We start from the raw sequence: 23,123 nt of genomic DNA on the forward strand, positions 1-23,123 counted from the left end.
CTCTGATGATATTTTGAATTTCTTTGGTTTCTGTTGTGATATCTGCCTTTTCAGTTTTGATTCGCTTTATTAGCGTACTCTCTTTTTTTGTGAGTTTTGGTAGTGGTTTATCAATCTTGTTTATTTTCTCAAAGAACCAGCTCTTGGTTTCATTGGTCTTTCGAATTTTGCGGGGGGGGGGGGTGGTTCCATGCCGTTAATTCCTGCTCTAAGTTTTATTATTTCCCTCATTAGGCCTGGTTGGACTCTTTTTGTTGATCTTTTTATAAGATATTGAGCTCGGAAGTCAGGTTATTTATGCGAGCCCTCTCTTCCTTCCTGAGAAATGCTTGCAGCGCTATAAATTTTCCCCGTAACACAGCTTTAGCTGAATCCCATAGGTTCTGAGAGCTCGTGTCTTCATTCTTATTTGTTTCCAGATATCTTTTGATTCCTTCTTTGATTTCCTTCCTGACCCACTCGTTATTAAACATTGAGTTGTTTAATTTCCTGGTTTTTGATTTGGTTCTCCACTTCTCTATGTGATTAATTTCCACTTTCTGTACAACTTGGTCTGAAAAGATAGTTGCCACAATTTCCATCTTCCTGATTTTATTGAGGTAAGTTTTGTGACCCAGCACATGGTCTATATTGGAAAACGTTCTGTGTGCACTAGAAAAAAATGTGTATTTTTTTCCTTGGAGGATGCAAGCCCTGTATTAACCCTCTGTCTTCTATTTCTTCCTTCAAAGCCAGTGTTTTCTTGGTGAGTTTTATTCTTCTTTTTAAAAAATTTTTATTAGTTAAAGACCATGAGGTCCAATTGTAGACTTACAAATTTTTGTGCTTGGGTTTCAGTTATACAATAATCGAGTATCCATCCACCAACCAGTGCCCATTTTCCACCAACAATTGTGGGAAGCTGGCCCTTTAACTGACCCTCCCCCCCCGCCCCCCCCCCCCCCCCCCGGCTGCAACCTGCCTCTGTGGCAGGGCATTCCCTTTTGTTCTCTCTCTCTTTTTGGATGCTGTGGTTTGCAAAAGTGAAATACCATGAGGTACAGGTGTAGACTTACATATTTTTGTGCGTGGGTTTCAGTTATAAAATAATCGAGCAACTATCCCTCTACCAGTTCTCATTATCCACCACTGATCCTAGTATCCCTCCCACCCCAATCTCCCCCATCCCATGCTGCCTCTGTGGCAGGGCATTCCCTATTGTTCTCTCTCTCCTTTTGGGTGCTGAGGTCTGCAAAAGAGGCATTGAGTGGCAATAATGTTAGGTCTATAGGCTACTACATTCAGCATGCATCTCCCATCCTGGGAGATCATCCCAACACACTTTATTTTGTGTTTCCTTCTCTATCTTAGCTGCCTTTCCCCCTAGCATGTGTGGCTAGCCTCCAAGCCATGGAGTAAATCTCCTGGTACTTATCTCGGCTATTCTTGGGGGTTAGTCTCCTATTTTGTTATTTTATGTTCCCCAGATGAATGCAATTTTTCTATGTCTGTCCATTTCTTTCTGACTCATTTCGCTTAGCATGACACTTTCCATGTAGTACCACTTATATATAAATTACATGACTTTTCTAACAGCTACATAATATGCCATTGTGTAGACTTACCAAAGTTTCTTTAACCAGTCATCTGTTCTCGTGCACTCAGGTTTTTTCCAGATTCTGGCTATTGTAAACAGTGCTGCAATTGACAAACAAGTGCAGATGACACTTAGACTATACTTTTTTGCCTCTCTGGGATATATTTCCAGGAGTGATACTGCTGGGTCTAATGGGAGCTCAATTTCTAAATTTTAGAAAATTATCCATACTGTTTTCCAAAAGGGCTGAACCAATCTGCATTCCCACTAGCAAAGAAGTCTCCCTTTCTCACCACATCTGTGCCAAACCGGTTGCATTGGTTCTTTTGGTTTTGGACCAGACTCTGTGGTGTGAAATAATATATCATTGTTGTTTAGATCTGCAACTCCCTGATGATTAATGACGTCGAGCATTTTCTCATGTGCCTTTTAGCCATTTCGATTTCTTCTTTGAGAAAGTTTCTGTTCATTTCGTTGAACCATTTTTTGATGGGGTTGGATATTTTCTTCTTGTGGAGTTCAACCTGTACTTTGTATGTCCCTGATATCAACCCCTTGTCAGATGGGTATTGGGTGAATATCTTTTCCCATTCTGTAGACTGTCTTTGTATTTTGTTCACTGTGTCTTTTGAGGTGCAGAAGCTTCTTAGTTTAAGATAGTCCCATTTGTCTATCTCTTTTTTTCACCTTCTTGGCCAGTGGCGTGACATGTTTGAAGATACCATTAGCTTCAACGTCATGGAAGGTTTTTCCAACATTGTCTTCAATGTACCTTAGGGATTCTGGTCTGATATTGAGGTCTATAATATATTTTGATCTTACTTTTGTATGAGGTGTTAGGCAGAAATCTGAGTCCATTTTTTGCATGTAGCCATCCAGTTTTGCCAGCACATTTTGTTAAAGAGGCTTTCCTTGCTCTGCTTCACTTTTCCTGCCCCCTTATCAAAGATTAGATGATCATATGTTTGGGGGGGGGGATGTCAGTATATTCAACCCTGTTCCATTTCTGCAGCTCTTCATTTTTTCCAGTGCCATGCTGTTTTATTTATTACTGCCTTGTATTTAGAGTTTGAAGTTAGGGAGGTTGATTCCTCCCATTTTCTTTTTCCCAAGAATTGCTTTAGCTATTCGTGGGGGCTTATTGTTCCATATAAATTTCAGGAGTGTTTGCTCCATTTCTTTGAAGAATTTCATGGGTATCGTTATAGGGATCACATTGAATTTGTACAATGCTTTTGGAAGTATTGCCATTTTGACAATTTTAATTCTCCCGATCCATGAGCAGGGGATATCTTTCCATTTTCTCATGTCCTCTTTTAGTTCCTGAAGTAGCGTTTTGTAGTTTTCTTTGTACAGGTCCTTTACTCCCTTAGTTAAGCTAATTCTTAGGTAGTTGATTTTCAGGGATACTATTGTGAACAGGATTGTTTTTTCCATGTCACTTTCTACTCTCTCACTATTTACGTATAGGAAAGCCATGGACTTTTGTGCATTGATTTTATAGACTGTAAGTTTACTATACAAGTCTATTGTTTCTATGAGTTTCTTTGTAGAGGTTTCAGGGTTCTCTATGTATAATATCTTATCATCTACGAATAGGGAGAACTTGATTTCTTCCTATCTTTCCTGGATGTTCTTAATATCTTTTTATTGCCTAATCGCTATTGCAATTACTTCCACTACTATAATGAACAGCATTGGAGAGAGTGGGCATCATGTATCGTCCCTGATGGAAGGACGAGAAGGTGGAAGGCTCTAACTTTTTCCTCCTTAAGGATGATGCATGCTGTAGGCTTGTGGTAGATGGCTTTAACTATATTGAGGAAAGTCCCCTCTATACCCATTTTGGCAAAGGTTTTCATCATAAACGGGTGCTGGGTGATCATTTCAAATGCTTTTTCTGCATGTATTGATATGATCATATGGTTTTTATCTTTTTTTGTTAATATGATGGATCACGTTGATTGATTTCTGAATGTTAAACCATGCTTGCATCCCCGGGATGAATCCCACTTGGTCATGGAGAATGATGTTTTAGATGAGTTTTTGAATTCTTTGCTAGTATTTTGTTGAGAATCTTCGCTTCCTTGTTCATCAGGGATATCAGCCTGTGATTTTTTTCTTGTGGTGTCTTTGTTTTTTTTTGGGGGGGGAGGCGATTAGAGAGACTGCATAGAAACTGTTTGGGATAGTTTCTATTTCTTCAATTTGCTGGAAAATCAGAGAACTGGCAATAGGTCTTCTTTAAATGTTTGTAAAAATTCGCTAGTGAATCCATCTGGACCTGGGCCTTCGTTTTGGGGAAGACTTTTGATTACAGTTTCAATTTCCTGGATGTTAATAGGTGTACTCAGGTACTCTATATCTTCTTGATTCAGCCTTGGAAGGTTATAGGTATCCAGGAATTTTCCAATTCCTCTAGGTTCTCTTGTTTCATGGCGTACACACTCTCAAAGTAGTCTCTGATAATCTTTTGATTTTCTTTGCTTTCTGTTGTGATGACCACTTTTTAATTTCTGATTCCGTTTATTATATTTCTGTCTCTCTTTCTTGGTGAGTGGTGCTTGTGGTTTATCTATTGTATTTATTTTCTCAAAGAACCAGTTCTTGATCTTTCAGATTGTTTTTTTGGGTTTACATGTCTTTGATTTCTGCTCTTAGTTTTATGATCTCTTTTTTTCTGCCTTATTTGGGCTCCTTTTGTTGATTCTTTTTCTAAGATCTTGAGCTGTGAAGTCAAGATTTTATTGTGGGCCCTTTTACTTCTTGAGAAATACTAGCAGGGCTATAATTTTCTCCCTTCACATGGCTTTTACTGCATACCATAGGTTCTGGTAGCACGTGTCTTCATTCTTATTCTTTCCTGGTATCTTTTGATTTCGTCCTTGACTTCCTTCCTGAGCCACTCGTTGTTCAACATTGAGTTGTTTAATTTCCAGGTGTTTGATTTGGTTCTCCGTGTCTGTGTGTGATTCACTTCTATTCTCAGTGCATCGTGGTCTGAAAAAATTGTTGATTCTATTTCTATCTTCCTGATTCTGTTGAGCTATGTTTTGTGTCCTAGCACATAGTCTATTTTGGTAAATGTTCTATGTACACTGGAGAAGAATGTTTACTCTTTCTTTTTGGGGTGTAAAGCCATGTATAGGTCTATAAGCCCTCTATCTTATATTTCTTCTTTCCAAGCCAATGTTTCCTTGCTGAGTTTTGTTCTTGTTGATCCATCCAGAGGTGGTAAGGCAATGTTGAAGTCTCCGGTTACTATTGTGTTGCTAGCAATGTCCTCCTTAAAATCCATTGATAGTTGTTTTAAATATTTAGCTGTTCCCTCATTAGGTACATATAGATTGAAGAGTGTGATTTCTTCCTGTTGCATGTATCCCTTGACAAATAGAGAATAGCCTTCGCTGTCCCTTATTATCTTTTTCAACCTGCAATTGATGTTGTCGTATACTAGTATGGCCGCCCTAGCTTTTTTGAGGGAGTTGTTTGCTTGCAGGATTGTTTTCCATCCTTGAACTTTGAGTCTGTGTTTGTTCTGACTGTTGAGGTGAGTTTCTTGTAGGCAGCAGAATGTTGGATTCTGTCGCAGAATCCATTTTGCCACTCTGTGTCTCTTGATTGGTACATTTAGACCGTTGACATTGAGAGTGATTATTGTTATGCGGTTTTGTGTCATCTTTCGGTAAGGGTCTGTTGTGCTTGTAGGGTTTGTCTTATTTTATAATAGCCCCTTTAGCCCTTCTTTTAGTTTTGGTTTTGAGTCCATGAAGTTCTTGAGCTACTGTTTATCTAGAAAATAGTGTCCTGTTCCTTCAATTTTGAGTTCCTTCTGCTTTTGTCCCGTTCCTTCAATTTTGTTAGGGTCTCTTTAAGTGGCACCACTCGGGTTCCTTGAATATGAATGGCTGCATTGTCGAGCTCTGGGAATTTTTCAGTAATGATTTGTTTAACCATGGCTTTTTCATTGGGATTGTTTCCCTGAGTTTCTGGTAGTCCAATGATTCTAATGTTGTTCCTCTTGGAATCACTTCCTAGGACTCTGATTCACTTTAGTTCTATTTGAGGTCCCTTGCCATTGTTTATTGTTGCCTATTAGCTTGGCACAGTTGATCTTCCAGCTCACTGATTCTTTCTTCAGTTGTGACCATTCTACTGTTGAGGGCACAGACTGAGGTTTTTTTTTTTTTATTTCATCTACTCAATCTTTCATTCGTGGCATTTCTGTGCATAGCTTTCCAATTTCTGCTCTCATTTCTTCCTGGATTTTCTTGATTGTCCGATCCATTGTTTCTTTCAATTCCTCCTTCAATTTACTGGATATCTGTCTGCCTGTTTCATTGAGTTCATTGAACATCTTCACGACTTCATATCTGAATTCTTTCTCAGAGAGGTCCCTTAGCTGAGTGGTCCCTACTCACCTACTGAGGCTTCTGGACTCTTTTCATCATCCTCCCCATCTGGTGGGGATCTGTGTTGTTGTGTGAGTGTTGGCCCACCTAAAATTAGTGCATGCCCACTTCTACCGAGACCATGCCCATTTCTGAAATGGTCATGCCCCCATGGGAACCTAATGTGTGTGCGGGGGGGGGGGGGGTAAAGGCTGGGTTGGGAAGAAGACCAGCACAGCGTTGAGGATGAAGAGGAAGAGGCTCAGTTCTGCTTTTGTACCAGGGTCCTAGAGGACGCCTGGGGCTTTGCACAGCAAAAGCCAAGTCCCAGGTTTGAATACTGGCAGGCAGACTTACCTGGGTGGGGAAAAAGACCAGCATAGCTTTGGGGATGAAGAGGAAGAGGCTCAGGTCTGCTTTTGTCCCAGGGTCCTAGAGGATGCCTGGGACTTTGCATGGCGAAAGCCGAGCCCCTGGTTCGAATACTGGCGGGCAGACTGACCTGGGTGGGGAAGAAGACCGGCACAGCCTTGGGGATGAAGAGCAAGAGGCTCAGGTCTGGTTTTATCCCAGGGTCCTAGAGGATGCCTGGGGCTTTGCACCTTAGGTTTGGTTTTGAGTCTATGAAGTTTCTGAGATTCTGTTTATTTAGAAAATAGTGTACTGTTCCTTCGAATTTGAGTGAGAGTTTAGCCAAATAGAATATTCTTGGTGAAGCATTCATTTCAATGAGTTTTTTCCCTATATCACACCATTGCCTTTGGGCTTGGAGGACTTCCTCTGATAGGTCTGCTGTGAATCTAAGGGCTGCTCCTTTTTGTGTGATTTCTTTCTTTGACCTTGCTGCTTGCAGTATTGTGTCTCTATACACGACATCGATCATTCTAACTATGATATGTCTTGTAGTGTTTTTGTTAGGGTCTCTTTTAGCTGGTACCCTTCAGGCTTCTTGAATCTGAATGTCTGCATTGTTGAGCTCTGGGAATTTTTCAGAAATGATTTGTTTAACCGTGGATTTTTCATTGGGATTGTTTCCCTGACCTTCAGGTAATCCAGTGATTCTAATGTTGTTCCTCTTAGAATAATCTCCTAGGACTCTGATTCGCTGTAGAGCTATTTTGAGGTCTCTTGCCATTGTTTGTTGTTGTCTGTTGGCTTGATGCAGCTGATCTTCCAGCTCACTGATTCTGTCCTCAGCTGTGGTCATTCTACTATTGATGGCACAGACTGAGTTTTTCATTTCATCTACAGAATCTTTTATCCGTGACATTTCTGCTCTCATTTCTTCCCGTAATTTCTTGATTGTTTCTGTCACGTTATTGGATATCTGTCTGACTGTTTCATTGAGTTCATTGAACATATTCGTGTCTTCATGTCTGAATTATTTCTCAGAGAGTTCCTTTAGGTGAGTAGCACCTAGTGAGTCTTCTAGATTCTTTTCTTCTTCATCCCCACGTGGTGGGGAATTGCATTGTTTCTTCATGTTGGTGTGTAGGTATGGGAACTGAGATGTCACACAAGATTTCTTGGTATGATTAAACTACCCGGAATCAGACCACGCCCACTTCTGCAAGAAGCCACGCCCCCACCGGAACTGGTGGGGGGGTACTAGCTGGAAGGGGAAGAAGACCGGCACAGTGTTAGGGATGAAGAAGAAGAGGCTCAGGTCTGCTTTTGTCCCAGGGTCCTAGAGGACGCCTGGGGCACTTGCATGGAGAAAGTCAAGCCCTGGTTCAAATACTGGAGGGTTAACTGACCTGAGAGGGGAAGAAGACTAGCCAGCATTGGGGACGAAGAGGAAGAGTTGAGTTTTATTCTTCTTGGTCTATCCAGAGGTGATAAGGTGGCATTGAAGCTTCAAATACTTTTGTGTTGCTAGCAATGTCCTTCTTAAAATCTGTTAGCTGTTGTTTTACGTATTTATCTGGTTCTTCATTAGGTGTGTATACATTTAAGAGTGTGATTTCTTCCTGTTGTACATATCCCTTGATAAATATAAAATGGCCTTCGCTTTCCCTTCTAATCTTTTTCAACCTGAAATCTATGTTGTCGGATACTAGTATGGCCACCCCCGCTTTTTAGAGGGTGCTGTTTGCTTGCAGTATTGTTTTCAATCCTTTAACTTTGAGTCTGTGTTTGCTCTGACTATTCGGGTATGTTTATTGTAGGCAGCAGGATGTTGGGTTCAGATTTTGTATCATTTTACCACTCGGTGTCTCTTAGTTGGTGCATTTAGACACCAATATTGTCATTGAGAGATTATTGTCACTGGGTTGTGACATTTTTCTCTAGATGTTTGTTGTGCTTGTAGGGTTTTTTCTTTTTTACAGTAGCCCCTTTAGTCCTTTTTTTAAAGTTTGGTTTTGAGTCTATGAAGCTCCAGAGCTGTTGTTTATCCATGAAATAGTGCATCGTTCCTTGCAGTTTGAGTGAGAGTTTAGCTGGATAAAGTATTCTTGGTGAGGCGTTCATTTCATTGAATTTTTTCAGTATATCCCAACATTATCTTCTGGCTTGGAGGGTTTCCTCTGTTCTGCCTACTGTAAATCTAAGGGGTGCTCCTTTGTATATGATATCCTTCTTTGACCTTGCTGCTTGCAGTATTGTGTCTCTATCGGTGACATCCATCATTCTGATTATAATATGTCTTGGATTCTTTTTAGTAGGGTCTATTTTAATTGGCACCTTTTGAGCTCTTTGGATTTGAATGCCTGCATTCTCCAGATCTGGGAACTTTTCAACAATGATACCTTTAACTTTGGCTTTTCCACTGGGGTTGCCTCCTGTCATTCTGCTACTCCGATGATTCTTATTTTCCTCTTGGATTCATCGCCTAGGTCTCTGATACTCCCTAGAGTTTTATGAGATCTTTCCCCATTGTTTGTTGTTGCCCATAATCTTTCTACAGCTCATCTTCAAGGTCACTGATTCTTTATTATGCTATAGCCATTCTACTGTTGAGGGCACACACTGAGTTTCTTATTTCATCGACTGAATCCTTTATTAGTGATACTTCTGTTTGTAGTTTTCTTATTTCTACTCTCATTTCTTTTTGTACTTTTGTGGCTGTCTGTTTTACTGTCTCTTTCATGTCTTCCTTTAATTTACTGGATGACTGTTCCACCTTTTCTTTTAGCTCATTGAACATCTTCAACATTTCATCTCTGAATTCTTTATCAAAGAGATCGTACTTGTGGGTCACCCCTTTTGAGGCTTCTGGAGTATTTTCTTCATCCTTTCCTCATGGTGCAAATTTTTGCTCTTTCTTCATGTTGTCGTCGTAGTATGGAGGTGGGACCTTCTAGTTCACTATCAGTATTTCCATCTTGCTGCTAGAAAGGACTCTGGATGTGCTCAGTCGATGGTGGTCCCCTTTTTCCCCTTTTTGAATAACAACTTCCTCTTAGGTGTTCCTTTTTGACTTTTGTGAGGACTCTAGTGAAGATTCAGAGGATGTGTTCTTTTATATTGGGCTTGTACAGCTTCTTTTGTTCACTGGTGTTTTGGTGGAATTAAGCTAGGGTGGTTAAGCAGCCCTTCCTCTCCTGACCCATTTAATGGGTGGGGTAGAATTTTGACAACTGGTGAAAATGATGATTCTGAGAAAAAAGCCTGAAGTGCAATTTATTCCAGGGAGTGAAGGGATGTTCAGTATATACAAATATCAACACATACTACTCCCCCTGAATAATTAATATTCTTTTAATGACCATCCAATTCAAAGTATTTTGCAGATTTATAATGCTTGTAAAAATGCCAGTTATATTCTTCTGGAAACTTAAAAAATTCCTGCTAAAATTTGTATGAAATCATAAAAATCCCTGAGTAGCTATAATATTTATGAAAACATAGAAGGAAGGTATGCTGTTCTTTTGTTTTAAGTAATCTATTGAGATTTAAATCAAATCTGTGTAATGCTGAACTATAATGGATAATCTCAGAGCAATTAAATAGAATTTATTGTCCAGAAAAAATATTTCAGGCATAAAATAGTGATATTATTACAAAAGAACCAGGGCATAGGACAGAGAAATCCTCTTCAACAAGTGTTTAAAAAACTGGATAGACACATCTTTTAAAAATACAGGATCCAGATCCCTGAGGGCACCCATAGGAGTTCCTCCACATGCGCCCGCCCACCTAGCACCCGCTTTTCTTCTGCACAGGTGGGAACTTCTGTGTGCCCTCCATCCTTCCCCACCCGGCAGCCTCCATGTCCTGCCACCTGGACAGATCCCTGAGGGCACCGGCCAGAATTCTGCTGCATGCGCCCACCCACCTAGCCACTGTCTTTTTTCTGCACAACGACTTGGGCCCAGGTACCAGCATACATAACAGCTAGGGGTGTGGCCTCCACTGTAGGGGCGTGGTGTCCTCAAAAGTGGGCTTGGCCTTCTGTGTGGCCTCAGTTATTGTCGCCATTCCCAGAACTCTCAATTCATATCCCAACCGATATCACCTTATTCTGTGCAAAATGTCCAGGCTGCACCAAACACAATACAACAACAATCCACTGGCCTACACCTACTCCATTAAAAGACCAGTGTACATAAAAAGCTGTACAAGCCCTACATAAAAGAGCACATCCTCCAATGCTTCATTTGATGCCTATCAAAAGTCACAGAATAATGTTTGAGAGGAAGAACGTATCCTAGAATGGGAGAAGGGTGATAACCATCAACCTAGCCCATTAAGAAATCTTTTCCACAATAAGAGGGAACAGTGCTAGTGAAAATTGAAGGTTGTAAATCTATACAACCACAACAACATGAAGAAGCAGCACAAATCTACGAGGAGAGGATGAAGAAAAGAGTTACGAATCCTCAGCAGGGGTTACCCACTAATATGATCTCTCTGATAAAGAATTCCAAGATGAAATACTGAGGAAGTTCAAGAACTCAAGGAATCAAAGGAGCAGACTTCCAGAAAATTAAAGGAAGAAATGAAAGAAAAGATGGATTGGATAGTTGAGAAAATACAGAAAGAAATGAGAGCAGAAATAAAAAAGCTACAAAAAGAAATGTCACAAATAAAGGATTTGGTAGATGAACTTAAAAACTCAGTGGTGCCCTAAACAGTCGAATGATTACAGCCGAAGACAGGATCAGTGAGCTTGTAGATGAGCAGCTGAAATTGTACAGGCCACAACAAACAATGGGTAAAGGCCTCACAAAATCTCTAAGGTAAATCAGAGACCTAGGGGATGACGCCAAGAGGAACAACATTAGAATCATCAGAGTACCAGAAGGACAGGGAGGCAACCCCAATGAAAAAGTCACAGTGAAAGAAATCATTGCTGAAAAGTTCCCAGAGTTAAAGAATGCAGATATCCGTATCCAAGGAGCCTGAAGGGTGTCAGCTAAAAGGACCTTAATAAAAACACTGCAAGGCATATCATAGTCAAAATTATGGATGCCGTGGATAGAAACACAATAATGCAAACAGCAAGGTCAAAGAAGGAAATCACATACAAAGGAGCATGCCTTAGATTTACAGCAGACCTATCAGAGGAAACCCTCCAAGCCTGAAGACAATGTTGGGATATAGTGAAAAAACTCAATGAAATCAACACCTTACCAAGAGTACATTATCCACCTAAACTCTCACTCAAATTCGATGGAACAGTATACACTTTTATAGATGAAAAACAGTTCAGGAACTTCATAGATTCAAACCCAAACCTAAAAGAAGGACTGAAGGAGCTCCTGTAAGAAAAGAAGGAAAACACCTATAAGAACAACCAACACTTACGGAAAAATGGCACAAAACCCCATGACAATAATCTCTCTCAATGTCTATGGTCTAAATGCACCAATCATGAGACACAGAGTGGCAAAATCAATCAAGAAACAGAAACCAACATTCTGCTGCCTACAAGAAACACACCTGAACAGTCAGAGCAAAAACAAACTCAATGTTAAAGGATGGAAAAAATCCTGTAAGAAAACAACTCCCTAAAAAAGGTGGGATGGCCATATTAGTATCCTACAACATAGATTTTATTGAAAAATATTAGAAGGGACAGCAAAGGCCATTTCCTATTTATCAAGGGATATGTAAACCAGAAAGAAATCACACTCTTAAATGTATGCACACCTAATGAAGGACAAGATAAATACGTAAAACAACTGTTAACAGATTTTAAGGAGTATATTACTAGCAATACAATAGTAGTCAGAGACTTCAACACTACCTTATCACCTCTGGAGAGATCAACAAGAACAAAACTCAGCAAGCAAACATTGGCTTTGATGAAGAAATAGAAGAGAGAGGGCTAACAGATCTAAACAAGGCTTTAAACCCCCAAAGGAAAGAATACACATTCTTTTCCAGTGCCCACGAAACATTTTCCAAAATAAGCCACTAGGTCACAAAACATACCTCAATAGAAACAGGAAGGTAGAAATAGTATCAACGGTCTTTTCAGATCACTATGGGCTTAAGATAGAAGTTAATCACACACAGGCACGGAGAACCAAATCAAACACCTGGAAATTAACTCAATGTTCAACAACAAGTGGGTCAGGAAGGAAATTAAGGATGAAATCAAAACATACCTGGAAAAAAGCCGTGTTAAGAGGAAAATTTATAGCTTTGCAAGCATTCCTAAGGAAGGAAGAAAGGGCGTACATAGATAATCTGACCTCACAGCTCAAGATCATAGTAAAAGACCACAAAAGAAACCCAAGTCGGCCGAAAGAAAGAAATAATAAAACTTAGAGCAGAAATTAAAGATATGGAAGCCCAAAAGACAATTCGAAAGGTCAATAAAACAAAGAGCTGGTTCTTCGAAAAAATAAACAAGGTTGATAAACCACTATTAATACTCACAAAGAAAGAGAGAGAGAACACTAATAAACTGAATCAGAAATGAAAAAGGGGACATCACAACAAAACCCAATGAAATTCAAAAGATCATCAGAGACTACGTTGAGAGTCTGTAGCCACGAAAAAAGAGAACCTAGAAAAAAAGGATAGATTCCTGTTCTCCTATAATTTCCCAAGATTGAACCAAGAACACTTGGAATACTTGAATATACCCATTTATATCAAGGAAATTGAAACTGTAATCAAAAGTCTTCCCAAAAACTAAAGCTCAGCCCAGATGGATTCACTAGCAAATTCTTCCAAACATTTAAAGAGGACATGTTGCTAGTTCTCCTCAAGCTATTTCAGGAAATTGAAGAAACAGGAACTCTCCCAGTTTCTATGAGGCATATATCTTCCTAATACCAAAAGCAAACAAAGACACCACCAACAAAGAAAATTATAGGCCAATATCTCTGATAAACAAGGATGCGAAGAATCTCAACAAAATATTAACAAACAGACTCCAACAACTCATCAAAAAGATCATACACCACCACCAAATGGGATTCATCCAGAGGATGCAAGGATGTTTTAACATTCGGAAATCAATCAATATAATCCTTCATATCAACAAAAGAAAAGAAAGAAAAATAATTTGACAAGATCCAACACCTGTTTATGATGAAAACTCTCACCAAAATGGGTTTAGAAGGAACCTTCCTCAAGATATTCAAAGCGATTTATAAAAAACCTACAGCAAGCATTATACTCAATGGGGAAAACTAAGGGCCTTCCTCTAAGATCAGGGACAAGACAAGGATGCCCACTACCACCACTTCTGTTCAATATAGTACTAGAAGAACTTGCAATAGGAGTTAGGCAAGAAAAAGATATTAAAGGCATCCAGATAGGAAAGGAAAAAATCAAGCTCTCACTATTCGCAGATGATATGGTACTATATCTCGAGATTCCTAAATCCTCTCCCAATAAACTCCTACAAACAATATACTTGTACAGTAAAGTCACAGGCCATAAAATTAACACCTAAAACTCCATGGCCTTCCTCTACGCAAATTATGGGACAGAGGAAAGTGACATAAAAAAAACAATCCCGTTAACAATTGTGCCCCAGAAAATCAAGTACCTCTGAATCAGCCTAACTACAGAGGTAATGGACCTTTACAATGACAACTACAAAATGCTACTCCATGAAATAAAAGAGGACACGAGAAACGGAAACATATCTCCTGCTCATCGATAGGAAGAATTAACATTGTCAAAATGGCAACATTCCCCAAAGCATTATACAGATTTAATGCAATTTCTATAAGATACCCATGAAATTCTTCAAAGAAATGGATCAAGCCCTCCTGAAATTCATACGTAACAAGAAATGCTCCTGAATAGCTAAAGCAATTCTTGGGAAAAAGACACTCAGATGCATTACCCTCCCCAACCTCAAACTCTACTATAAAGCCGTAATAATTAAAACAGCATGATACTGGAACAAGGGCAGAGCCCCAGACCAATGGAACAGGGTGGAATATCCTTACACAAAATCCCAAATGTTTGAACATCTAATATGTAATAAGGGAGCAAGAAATGTGAAGTGGAGCAAGGAAAGCCTCTTTAACAAATGGTGCTGGCATAACTGGACAACCACATTAAAAAATGGGCTTAGACCGCGACTTAACACCATGAACAAAAGGTAGATCAAAATGGATTAAATATCTCAAAATCAGGCCAGTATTCATAAGTTACATTGAAAACTAGGTCGGCAAAACCCTCCACGATATTGAGGGTAATGATATCTTCAAGGGTGACAAGCCATTGACCACCAAAGTGGAAACACATGGGACTATACAAATGGGACTATATTAAACTAAGAAGCTTGTGCAGCGCAAAATGTACATTGCCCAAAATACAAAGACACTCGACAGAATGGGAAAGGATATTCCCCCAATACCCATCCAACAATAGGTTGATATCAAGGATTTATAAGTCACTGGTTGAACTCTGCAAGAAGAAACCATCCAACCCCATCAGAAAATGGGGTGATGTAATGAACAGAAAGTTTCTCAAGGAAGAAATATTAATGGCAAAAATGCACATGAGAAAATGCTCTACATCACTAATCATCAGGGAGATGCAGATCAAAACAACAATGAGATACCACCTCACACCACAGAGACTGGCACACATCCTAAAGAAAAAAGCAACTGGTGTTGGAGTGGATGTGGAGAGATAGGGACCATTCTACACTGCTGGTGGGAATGCAGACTGGTTCAACCCTTCTGGAAAACAGTATGAACGCTCCTCAAAAAATTAGATATTGAGGGGCTGGAGTGATAGCACAGTGGGTAGGGCGTTTTCCTTGCACGTGGCCAATCCAGGTCCGATTCCCAGCGTCCCATTTGGTCCCCTGAGCACTGCCAGGAGTAATTCCTGAGTGAATAGCCAGGAATACCCCCGTGCATCACCGGGTGTGAACCAAAAAGCAAAAAAAGTTTAGATATTGAGCTCCCATTTGACCCAGCAATACCACTCCTGGGAATATATGCCAGAGATGTAAAAAAGTATAGTCGAGCTGACATCTTTACTTTTTTGTTCATTTTAGCACTGTTTACAATAGCTAGAATCTGGAAAAAACCTGAGTGCCCGAGAACAGATGACTGGTTAAAGAAACTTTGATACATCTACACAATTGAATACTATGCAGCAGTTAGAAAGAATGAAGTCATGAAATTTGCAAACATGGAAGTATCATGCTAATTAAAATGAATATGAAAGAGAGGGACAGACATAGAAATATTGCATTCATCTGTGGAATATAAATTAACAGAATAGGAGACTAACACCCAATAATATTTGAGATAAGTACTAGGAGGTTTTCTCCATGGCTTGGAGACCAGCCGCACATGCTGGGGTGTGCTAAGATGCAGGAAGTTCAGATAGAGAAGGGAACATCAAGTTATGGGTGTTGGGAGGATATGCCCAGATGGGAGATGCATGCTGAAAATAGACTATAGACTGAACATGATTGCCACTCTATACCTCTATTGCAAACCACAGCACCCAACAGGACAGAGTGTACTGAAGGGAATGCCCTGCCACAGAAGGGAGGTGTGATGGGGGTGTGGGTGTGGTGGGATGGTTACTGGGATAATTGGTGGTGGAGAATGGGAACTGGTGGACAGATGGGTACTCGATCATTGTATAACTGGAACCCAAGCACAAAATTTGTAAGTCTACAACTATACCTCATTGTGTTTCACTAATAAAACTTTAAAAAAAAATAAAAAAATAATAATACAGGAATCTGTCCCACATCACATCTCCTACCTGACCTTCTCTCTGCTGCTCCACCATTCCAGATGTTGCTTCCCTGTAACTGTTATCAGTTGTCCTATTCTACTACAGGATATAGAGTTCTCTCCTATTGTGTGGGCTCCAGGAACCTCCATTCGTGATTTGCACTATGTAAGGGGCAGATGAGAGCTTCGGAAGTATATGGCCACTATGTGGCCACACTGCATATCTACTCAACAAATTAAAGCTATTCACAGTTATTCTTCTTGTCATTCTGTGAGGATGGGAAGAGAATAAAGAGAGAAATCTCCAGCTTACTCTGTCAGTAACTACCAGGGATTAAATTACAAAGAAAACTAGAAAACTAGTGGAAAAACATATAGAAGCCCACCAAAATCACTGAGCAAAACAATATCACCAAAGACATAAACAATACCAGTAAAGTCTTAGACAGTGTGACAGTGTCTTTAGTGATACTATGATGAAGATGTTCAATGAGTTAAAAAATATAATAGCACAAGTAATTAGCAAAACACAAGAAAGCATTAGTTTAAATAAAAAATAGTACATTCGGAAATGACAAAAATGAATAACAGAGTAGATTATATAAAAAAAGTCAATGAACACTTTGAGCAGTAGAATAACAGAAGCAGAGCAAAGGGTCAAGGAGTTCCAACTTGCAAAGGAAGAAACCACTATAAAACAAAAGTTGGAAAATAGCCTGAAAAGAAATGAATTCTCCAGTACACTGGAGAATTATGGGATGAGTTTAAGAGGAACAATATAAGAATCATTGGGGTCCCTGAAGAACAGGAAATCAAAGACGATGGAGAAACAATAGTTAAATAATTTTTAAGAACTTCCCAGAATTGAGGATTACAGGCAGTATGAGCCAAAAGCCTCAAAATGTCCCAGTGAAAATAGACCCATTGGGAAAACTCTAAGACATATTTTGCTCAACAAGACAAAGTCCAAAGATAGACAGAATGTTGAATGCATCAAAATCAAAAAAGGAATGTATCAAGATAAAGAAAAGGTTATAGACAAAGGAAAGCCCATTAGATGTACATCAGAGCTATAAAATGGGATTATATGAGCCAGAAGAATACAGAAGTATATGCATAAAAATTCAATGAAATGGACACCTCACCAAGAATATTCTTTTTCAGCTATATTATCATTCAGTTTTGAAGGAACTATACATAGTCTTTAAACCAGTTTTTCATGAAGTCTTTAAAGAGCTCCTTTAAGGGAGAAGAGAAACTACCCATGATGTGGTATTGACTGTGGCACTCACTCATAGTGCATATGGTTGTTCTCTGTTGCATTAAGAAAGGTTAAAATATATATTACAATTCATCACCACAGACTGACTTTTATTGATTTATTTTCTTATAATTTTATTTTCCATTCCTTAATATTTTTGGACCAAATAACATGAAATAAATTTTATTTTCCTAACAAGATGGTAGGCCCGGAGGTGGGAGGAACCGTAAAGACACTGGTGGTAGCTTTGTTGTTGGAATGTTGTATGCCTGAAACAACTCTATTATGAACAACTTTGTAAATTGGCGTCTCAATAAACATTGCTGAGACAAACATTAAAAAACAGGATTCTTATGTCATATAGCCCACAAAAGCTAATTCAATTAATTAGATCATAATCTAATAACTGAGGACAACCTAGAATTCAGCAGGATTTTTTTCCAAGCCCCATTTTATTTGCTTTTTAAAAAATATTTTAGGCACTGTGGCTTATACTGTTAATTACAGGATTTCATGCATGACACATACCCACTACACACCCTCCACCAGTGTCCACTTTCCTCTACAGAACCATTTTATTTGTAAAAACCATCTTAACTGCTTTGTAAGAAAGAATTCACTTGTATTTGGACTGAGATGGAATATTTTAAGTTTTATGTTTTAACAAATGATGCTTACTTTTAAAAGAAAGTGAAATGTATCAAATGTGCATTTTATCTCATTGTTATTAAAACTATACAAAAGTTTTTATTAATTTATTTTTTTCCTATTTGAGGCCTCACCCAGCTGTGCCCAGGGCTTACTCCTTGCTTTGCACTTAGGAAGCACTCCTGGAACTCACCAGGATTTAGACCCCACTGCGATCTTCAATGGTTTGAATTCATTGATAAAGAAACATAAAGAAAAAGCAAATAGGACTACATCAAACTAAACATATTTACATGGTTAAAGAAATTGAGGTTAAAATAAAACCCACTGAATGGAAGAAGATATTTTATATCATCCATCAGGTAAGTTTTTTCACTTTTTCCCCAGAAACATTTAGGAATACCGTTATTTCCAAATAAAAAATAAAACTGTATTTCTCATTGATAAAATAGAATAATAAAACAAACTGTTCTTTTATTTTTAAATAAAAATTGAATTGCTTCAAGCATATCACGTTCCAAAACCTATCCCTCCATGACTATGCTCAGGTTATCCCCCATCCCCTAGCCTGTCATCAGGTAAAATTTGCATAAACAAGACAAAACACTAGGAAGTTCAACAAAAACAGTCCTATCAAAACACAGGAAGAAGAGATGAATAGACACTTCCCTAAAGACAACAGATAAAGAAGTGATCATAATCACCATTTTTCAATGAAATACAAATAGAACTGCAAACAATAAGATATCTTTTCACTGCAAGAAGAATGATATATTTCAAAAAATACTAGAAATGATGAGTGTTTGTAGTAATAGGTTGAAAAAGAAACCTCTTGTTTTACTGTTGGTGGGAATATTCTTTGTTTGAGAGTCTGAATATTTTTCAAAAAACATTATGAATACAGTTTGTAGAGACATTCCACTTGTTGACATCTGTCACAAGAACAGAAAAACATTAATGCACCCTTATTTCAATTGAAGTAATAAGTACATTAGCAAGGATATGGAAATAACCAAAAATTTCAATACAGATGAATGAAGATACTTTTGCTACAATATCCAGAGGCTGCAGACTCTTTTTTTGCTGTGCTTGCACATTTACTTTCAAGTAGTTCTCTCCTCAGATATGATTCTTGTTTGTGTTTTTTATTCAGCACTTGTTGGAATAGCTCCCTTTAGTGTGGTACTTGCTTGCAAACCTTTGATTGTGGTGCACTAAAGATCTCACTTTTTGTTGTGAAACTAGGGATTCTTACTAGAGATACTTAGAGCAGCTGGGTATGTGTGATGGTGCTGATGATTGAACTTGTGACCTCATTGCTCTCAAGCTTGCAATAAAGATATTTTTTCTATTTATTTAAAACTTCGTGACTTACAGTTATATTTGATACAGTTGTTTCTGGCATACAATTTTCCAGCAGCAATCCCACCACCACCGTGACCTTCCCTCCACCAAGGTCCCCAGTTTCCATCCTCCTTTCCAGTAAGGCAGATACTTCTTTTTTACTGAGCTATCTCTGACTCCCAATCATAAAAAGCATTTTCTAAGGTTTATGTTTTTCCTGATTTCAGACTTTACTGCATTCAATTTATATTAAATTTCATGACATAAAATATTATTAGAATTTATTTTTTAGGCATTCAGTGTTTCAACACCACACCTGCAACAAGAGTGTCGGTATCCCTTCACCACTATCTCAAGGTTCTCTACCACCACGCTCCCACCTCAGTTAGTAAGCTAATTTCTGTAGGCAGATTCTCAGTTATCTCTTGTTATTAGCTGTTTTAAGAGCTCATAATATTTTCTAAAATATTCCTTTAGGTGCCTATTTGAGAAAACATGAAGACACAGACTGACAGAAAGCAGATGAGCCACTATTTATCAACTGAATCAGAGATATATTCTGAAAAGTATTAAGAGTTCTTATACCACCCTTACCACAGGACTTAGTTCTTCATTTAAATACTCACCATAAGGGCATGGTTGTTTCTTGTGCTCTGGAACAACGGGTCTCTTTCTTAAGAAATTTTCAAGGCTTGGGCCATGGCGTCCCAAAGGATCATCGGGAGGCATAAATCTGAAAGTGAGCAAGCAAGAAGTGAATATCTGGAGCTTATAAAGCAGCTTATAAAGAAGCTTATAATAAAGAAGTTCACCTGACTTTGAATCCCATCAACCCATGAGATCTTTGGAGCCCACCAGGAGTGATACTTGAGCTCAGAGCCAAGAGTAATTCATAGATACCTTTGGGTATGACCTTCCCCACAAAAACAAAACAAACCAACCAAAAACCTAACAACAAAGAAGTGAATTTCTTTCTTTCTGTCTCCACTACCACTTATTATGAGTTGATACCTTCATTATCTGTTCAATACATTTGTCTCGTTCTTCTGACTATCTTCCCTAAAGCTCATCTTTTGTTAAAACTGAATTTTCCCCTTGTTCTCAATCAAAAATAGGAATTATTTCTTTCCATGTAGCATTCCTTCATGGACTATAAATTAGACAGTACTTGAGTGTCAGTTGACTTTCCAAACCTGTAAAGATACACACTTTCATAACTTTACTAGTTTCTTTGTGATGAACAGAAGGTTACTTTTTCCTGTCTGTAAACTTCATTTAAAGTGAAGTCTTTTTCCTATCATTTTACATAGTAATATCAATTAAACAAATTCTAACCTAGCATTTAACACTTTTCATACCTTTCTCTTCTTCACAATACAGGGAACCTTTTAAGGGCAAATCATTTCTTATTAAGCCTTTTATCTTCATGACAACCAGAATAATTCAAAATATTCATTAAATGTTTATTGAAATGAAATATAATCTTCAAACTTGAATTTAGACTATATTGAAGAGGCTATTCACAATCTACTGGAACAAAAACATACTTGTCGTTTACAAAAGAATACATCAGCAATCGCTCCTCTATAAACTTCTTCCATTCTGGTTTTTCAACTTGAAGATCTCTGTAGTTATCATTGGACACAATGATGCCATCAGAATCAAAAGCCAGTTTGACTATGAACCGGTCATCGTAGCAGACAACTCTTCTGCCCTGCACCCTTCGGGATGGGGTAAAGACAAGAATCTTTTCCTTCTCCAATTTACGTAGGATGTCTTGATCTGTTGAAATACAGATTACATGCCAGTAACCAGAAACTATTCCTACATTGCAAACACAGAAGGAAATACTAGGCCAATTATTACTTGCTCTTATGAAGAGAGAAAATATCCTTTATTCCTGGTTATGGCAATGACACTGAGTTTGACTTTGGGCAAATCACCATTTCCTTTGGACTTCAGCTTTCTCCATAACACAATAAAGGACGAGAGTCATTGAATCTCTGTTTAAAATGTACCAAAAAGTGATAAATTGCAATGTCTTACTATTATTCTTTTTTGTTAACTATTTTATTAGTGAAACACCATGAGGTACATTTGTAGACTTACAAACTTTCATGCTTGGGTTTCAGTTATACAATGATCTAGTACCCAACCCTCCACCAATGCCAACTCTCAACCACCAATGATCCAAGTAACCCTCCCACCTACCCCCACACCATCCACCCCCACTCTGACCCACCTCTGTGGCAGGGCATTCCCCCTTACTCTCTCTATCCTTTCGGGTGTTGTGGTTTGCAATAGAGGTATTGAGTGGCCATCTTGTTAGGTCTACAGTCTACTCATACCATTATTCTTGATGTTTGTTTTGTTTTTTTTTTGTTTGAAACACTAACATTTGGCTGCTAACTTAAACAGGGCAGTGTGTCAGAGAGAGTAGACTTTTCTTTTAGAAGCTTATGTTTTGTCTTTGCATAAAGGAAAGGCACAGCTAAGGGAAAACTTCAAGCTGTAGCTTGTAAGTATAGATTTCCCTTTCATTTTGACCTCTTAAAGAAAGCTGGGCTGGAGCGATAGCATAGCGGGTTGAGCATTTGCCTTGTACGCAGTCGACCCGGGCTCGATTCCTCCGCCCCTCTTGGAGATCCCGGCAAGCTACCAAGAGTACTTCGCCCACACGGCAAAGCCTGGCAAGCTACCCGTGACGTATTTGATATGCCAAAAACAGTAACAACAAGTCTCACAATTTGTTGTGAGAGGTTGCTGGTGCCTGCTTGAGCAAATCGATGAACAACTGGAAGACAGTGCTAGAGTTCTAAAGAAAGCTGGGGTAGAGCAGAATTCATTCAGCAGCAGGCAGAAAGCTCCAATAGGCATTCATTTGTGCATTCTCTTTAGGTGCATCAGGTAACAACTGATGCTTAGACTAATGGGGTCTGCATGCTCTCAAACACTGCAAAGAGCTAGTTTCATATATTGGTGTAAATTAATGTATCCTGTTACCATTAAATATCCTGTTACCATTAAAGAACATCATTACTTTTGTGGAGCGTAGCCACTGCTTGGCCTCTTCTTCTGTAAAAATTATTTCCACTAACATTTTAAAACTTAATTGGTATAAATATGATACACATTACATTCTTAGTAGTTATAGTTTTGCTTTTGGTTCACACTCAGAGTTTCTAAGGGAAACCCATCATTGTGCACAGGGGTCACTCCCAGTAATGCTCACAGTACCTAATGTGTACTTTGAGCTATATCCCTGGTTAGTTCATTTTTAAGGCATTTAATTGTTATTGTATTCATTTTTCTCCATGTTTAATAAATAAAATGTTCTCAGAAAACTATAAAAATACTGTTAACTCCAAACAATGGGCCTTCTCTGACTAATAGATAAGTTGGTTTTGGCTGCCATAAGACTTTCCTCTCTGCACCAAATTTCTAGATCATTAAGTTAATTCTATAATACAGAATAAGAATTAGATTCATTGTCTACACAGGTTTCTTCAGTCTTCTGGAAAACTTGATTACATTCATAACCAGATTATCTTCTCCTTCATTTCAATTCGATGACCAAATAGAAAAAAGCACTCTGTGATTGTGTCCCTTATTTTAATTTTACTGAATTTCAGTTGCCTGTATTTAACTACTGTATGACATAACACGATAGTTTTATCTAGACTTTGAAGTGTATAATTAATATAGATAAATATATCCATGAATACTTAGTAAATTTATTAAAATAATTATCTGAATTGATATCATCAACCTCGCATAAA

General features: G+C 38.5%; 1 protein-coding gene across 1 annotated transcript in view; it reads right to left on the minus strand.

Moving 5' to 3' along the window:
- LOC130038140 (probable ribonuclease ZC3H12B) overlaps window positions 1–23,123 on the minus strand; it is a 94,900-nt gene that overhangs the window by 38,507 nt on the left and 33,270 nt on the right. The window contains exons 3-4 of the mRNA XM_056130052.1: window positions 20,892–21,126; window positions 19,971–20,077 (exon numbers count right to left, since the gene is read on the minus strand). Of these exons, the coding sequence (XP_055986027.1) occupies window positions 19,971–20,077; window positions 20,892–21,126 (342 nt within the window). The remainder of the gene's footprint in view (window positions 1–19,970; window positions 20,078–20,891; window positions 21,127–23,123) is intronic.

Source organism: Sorex fumeus, unplaced genomic scaffold, assembly GCF_029834395.1.
Source record: "Sorex fumeus unplaced genomic scaffold, SorFum_2.1 ptg000073l, whole genome shotgun sequence".
Lineage (NCBI taxonomy): Eukaryota > Metazoa > Chordata > Mammalia > Eulipotyphla > Soricidae > Sorex > Sorex fumeus.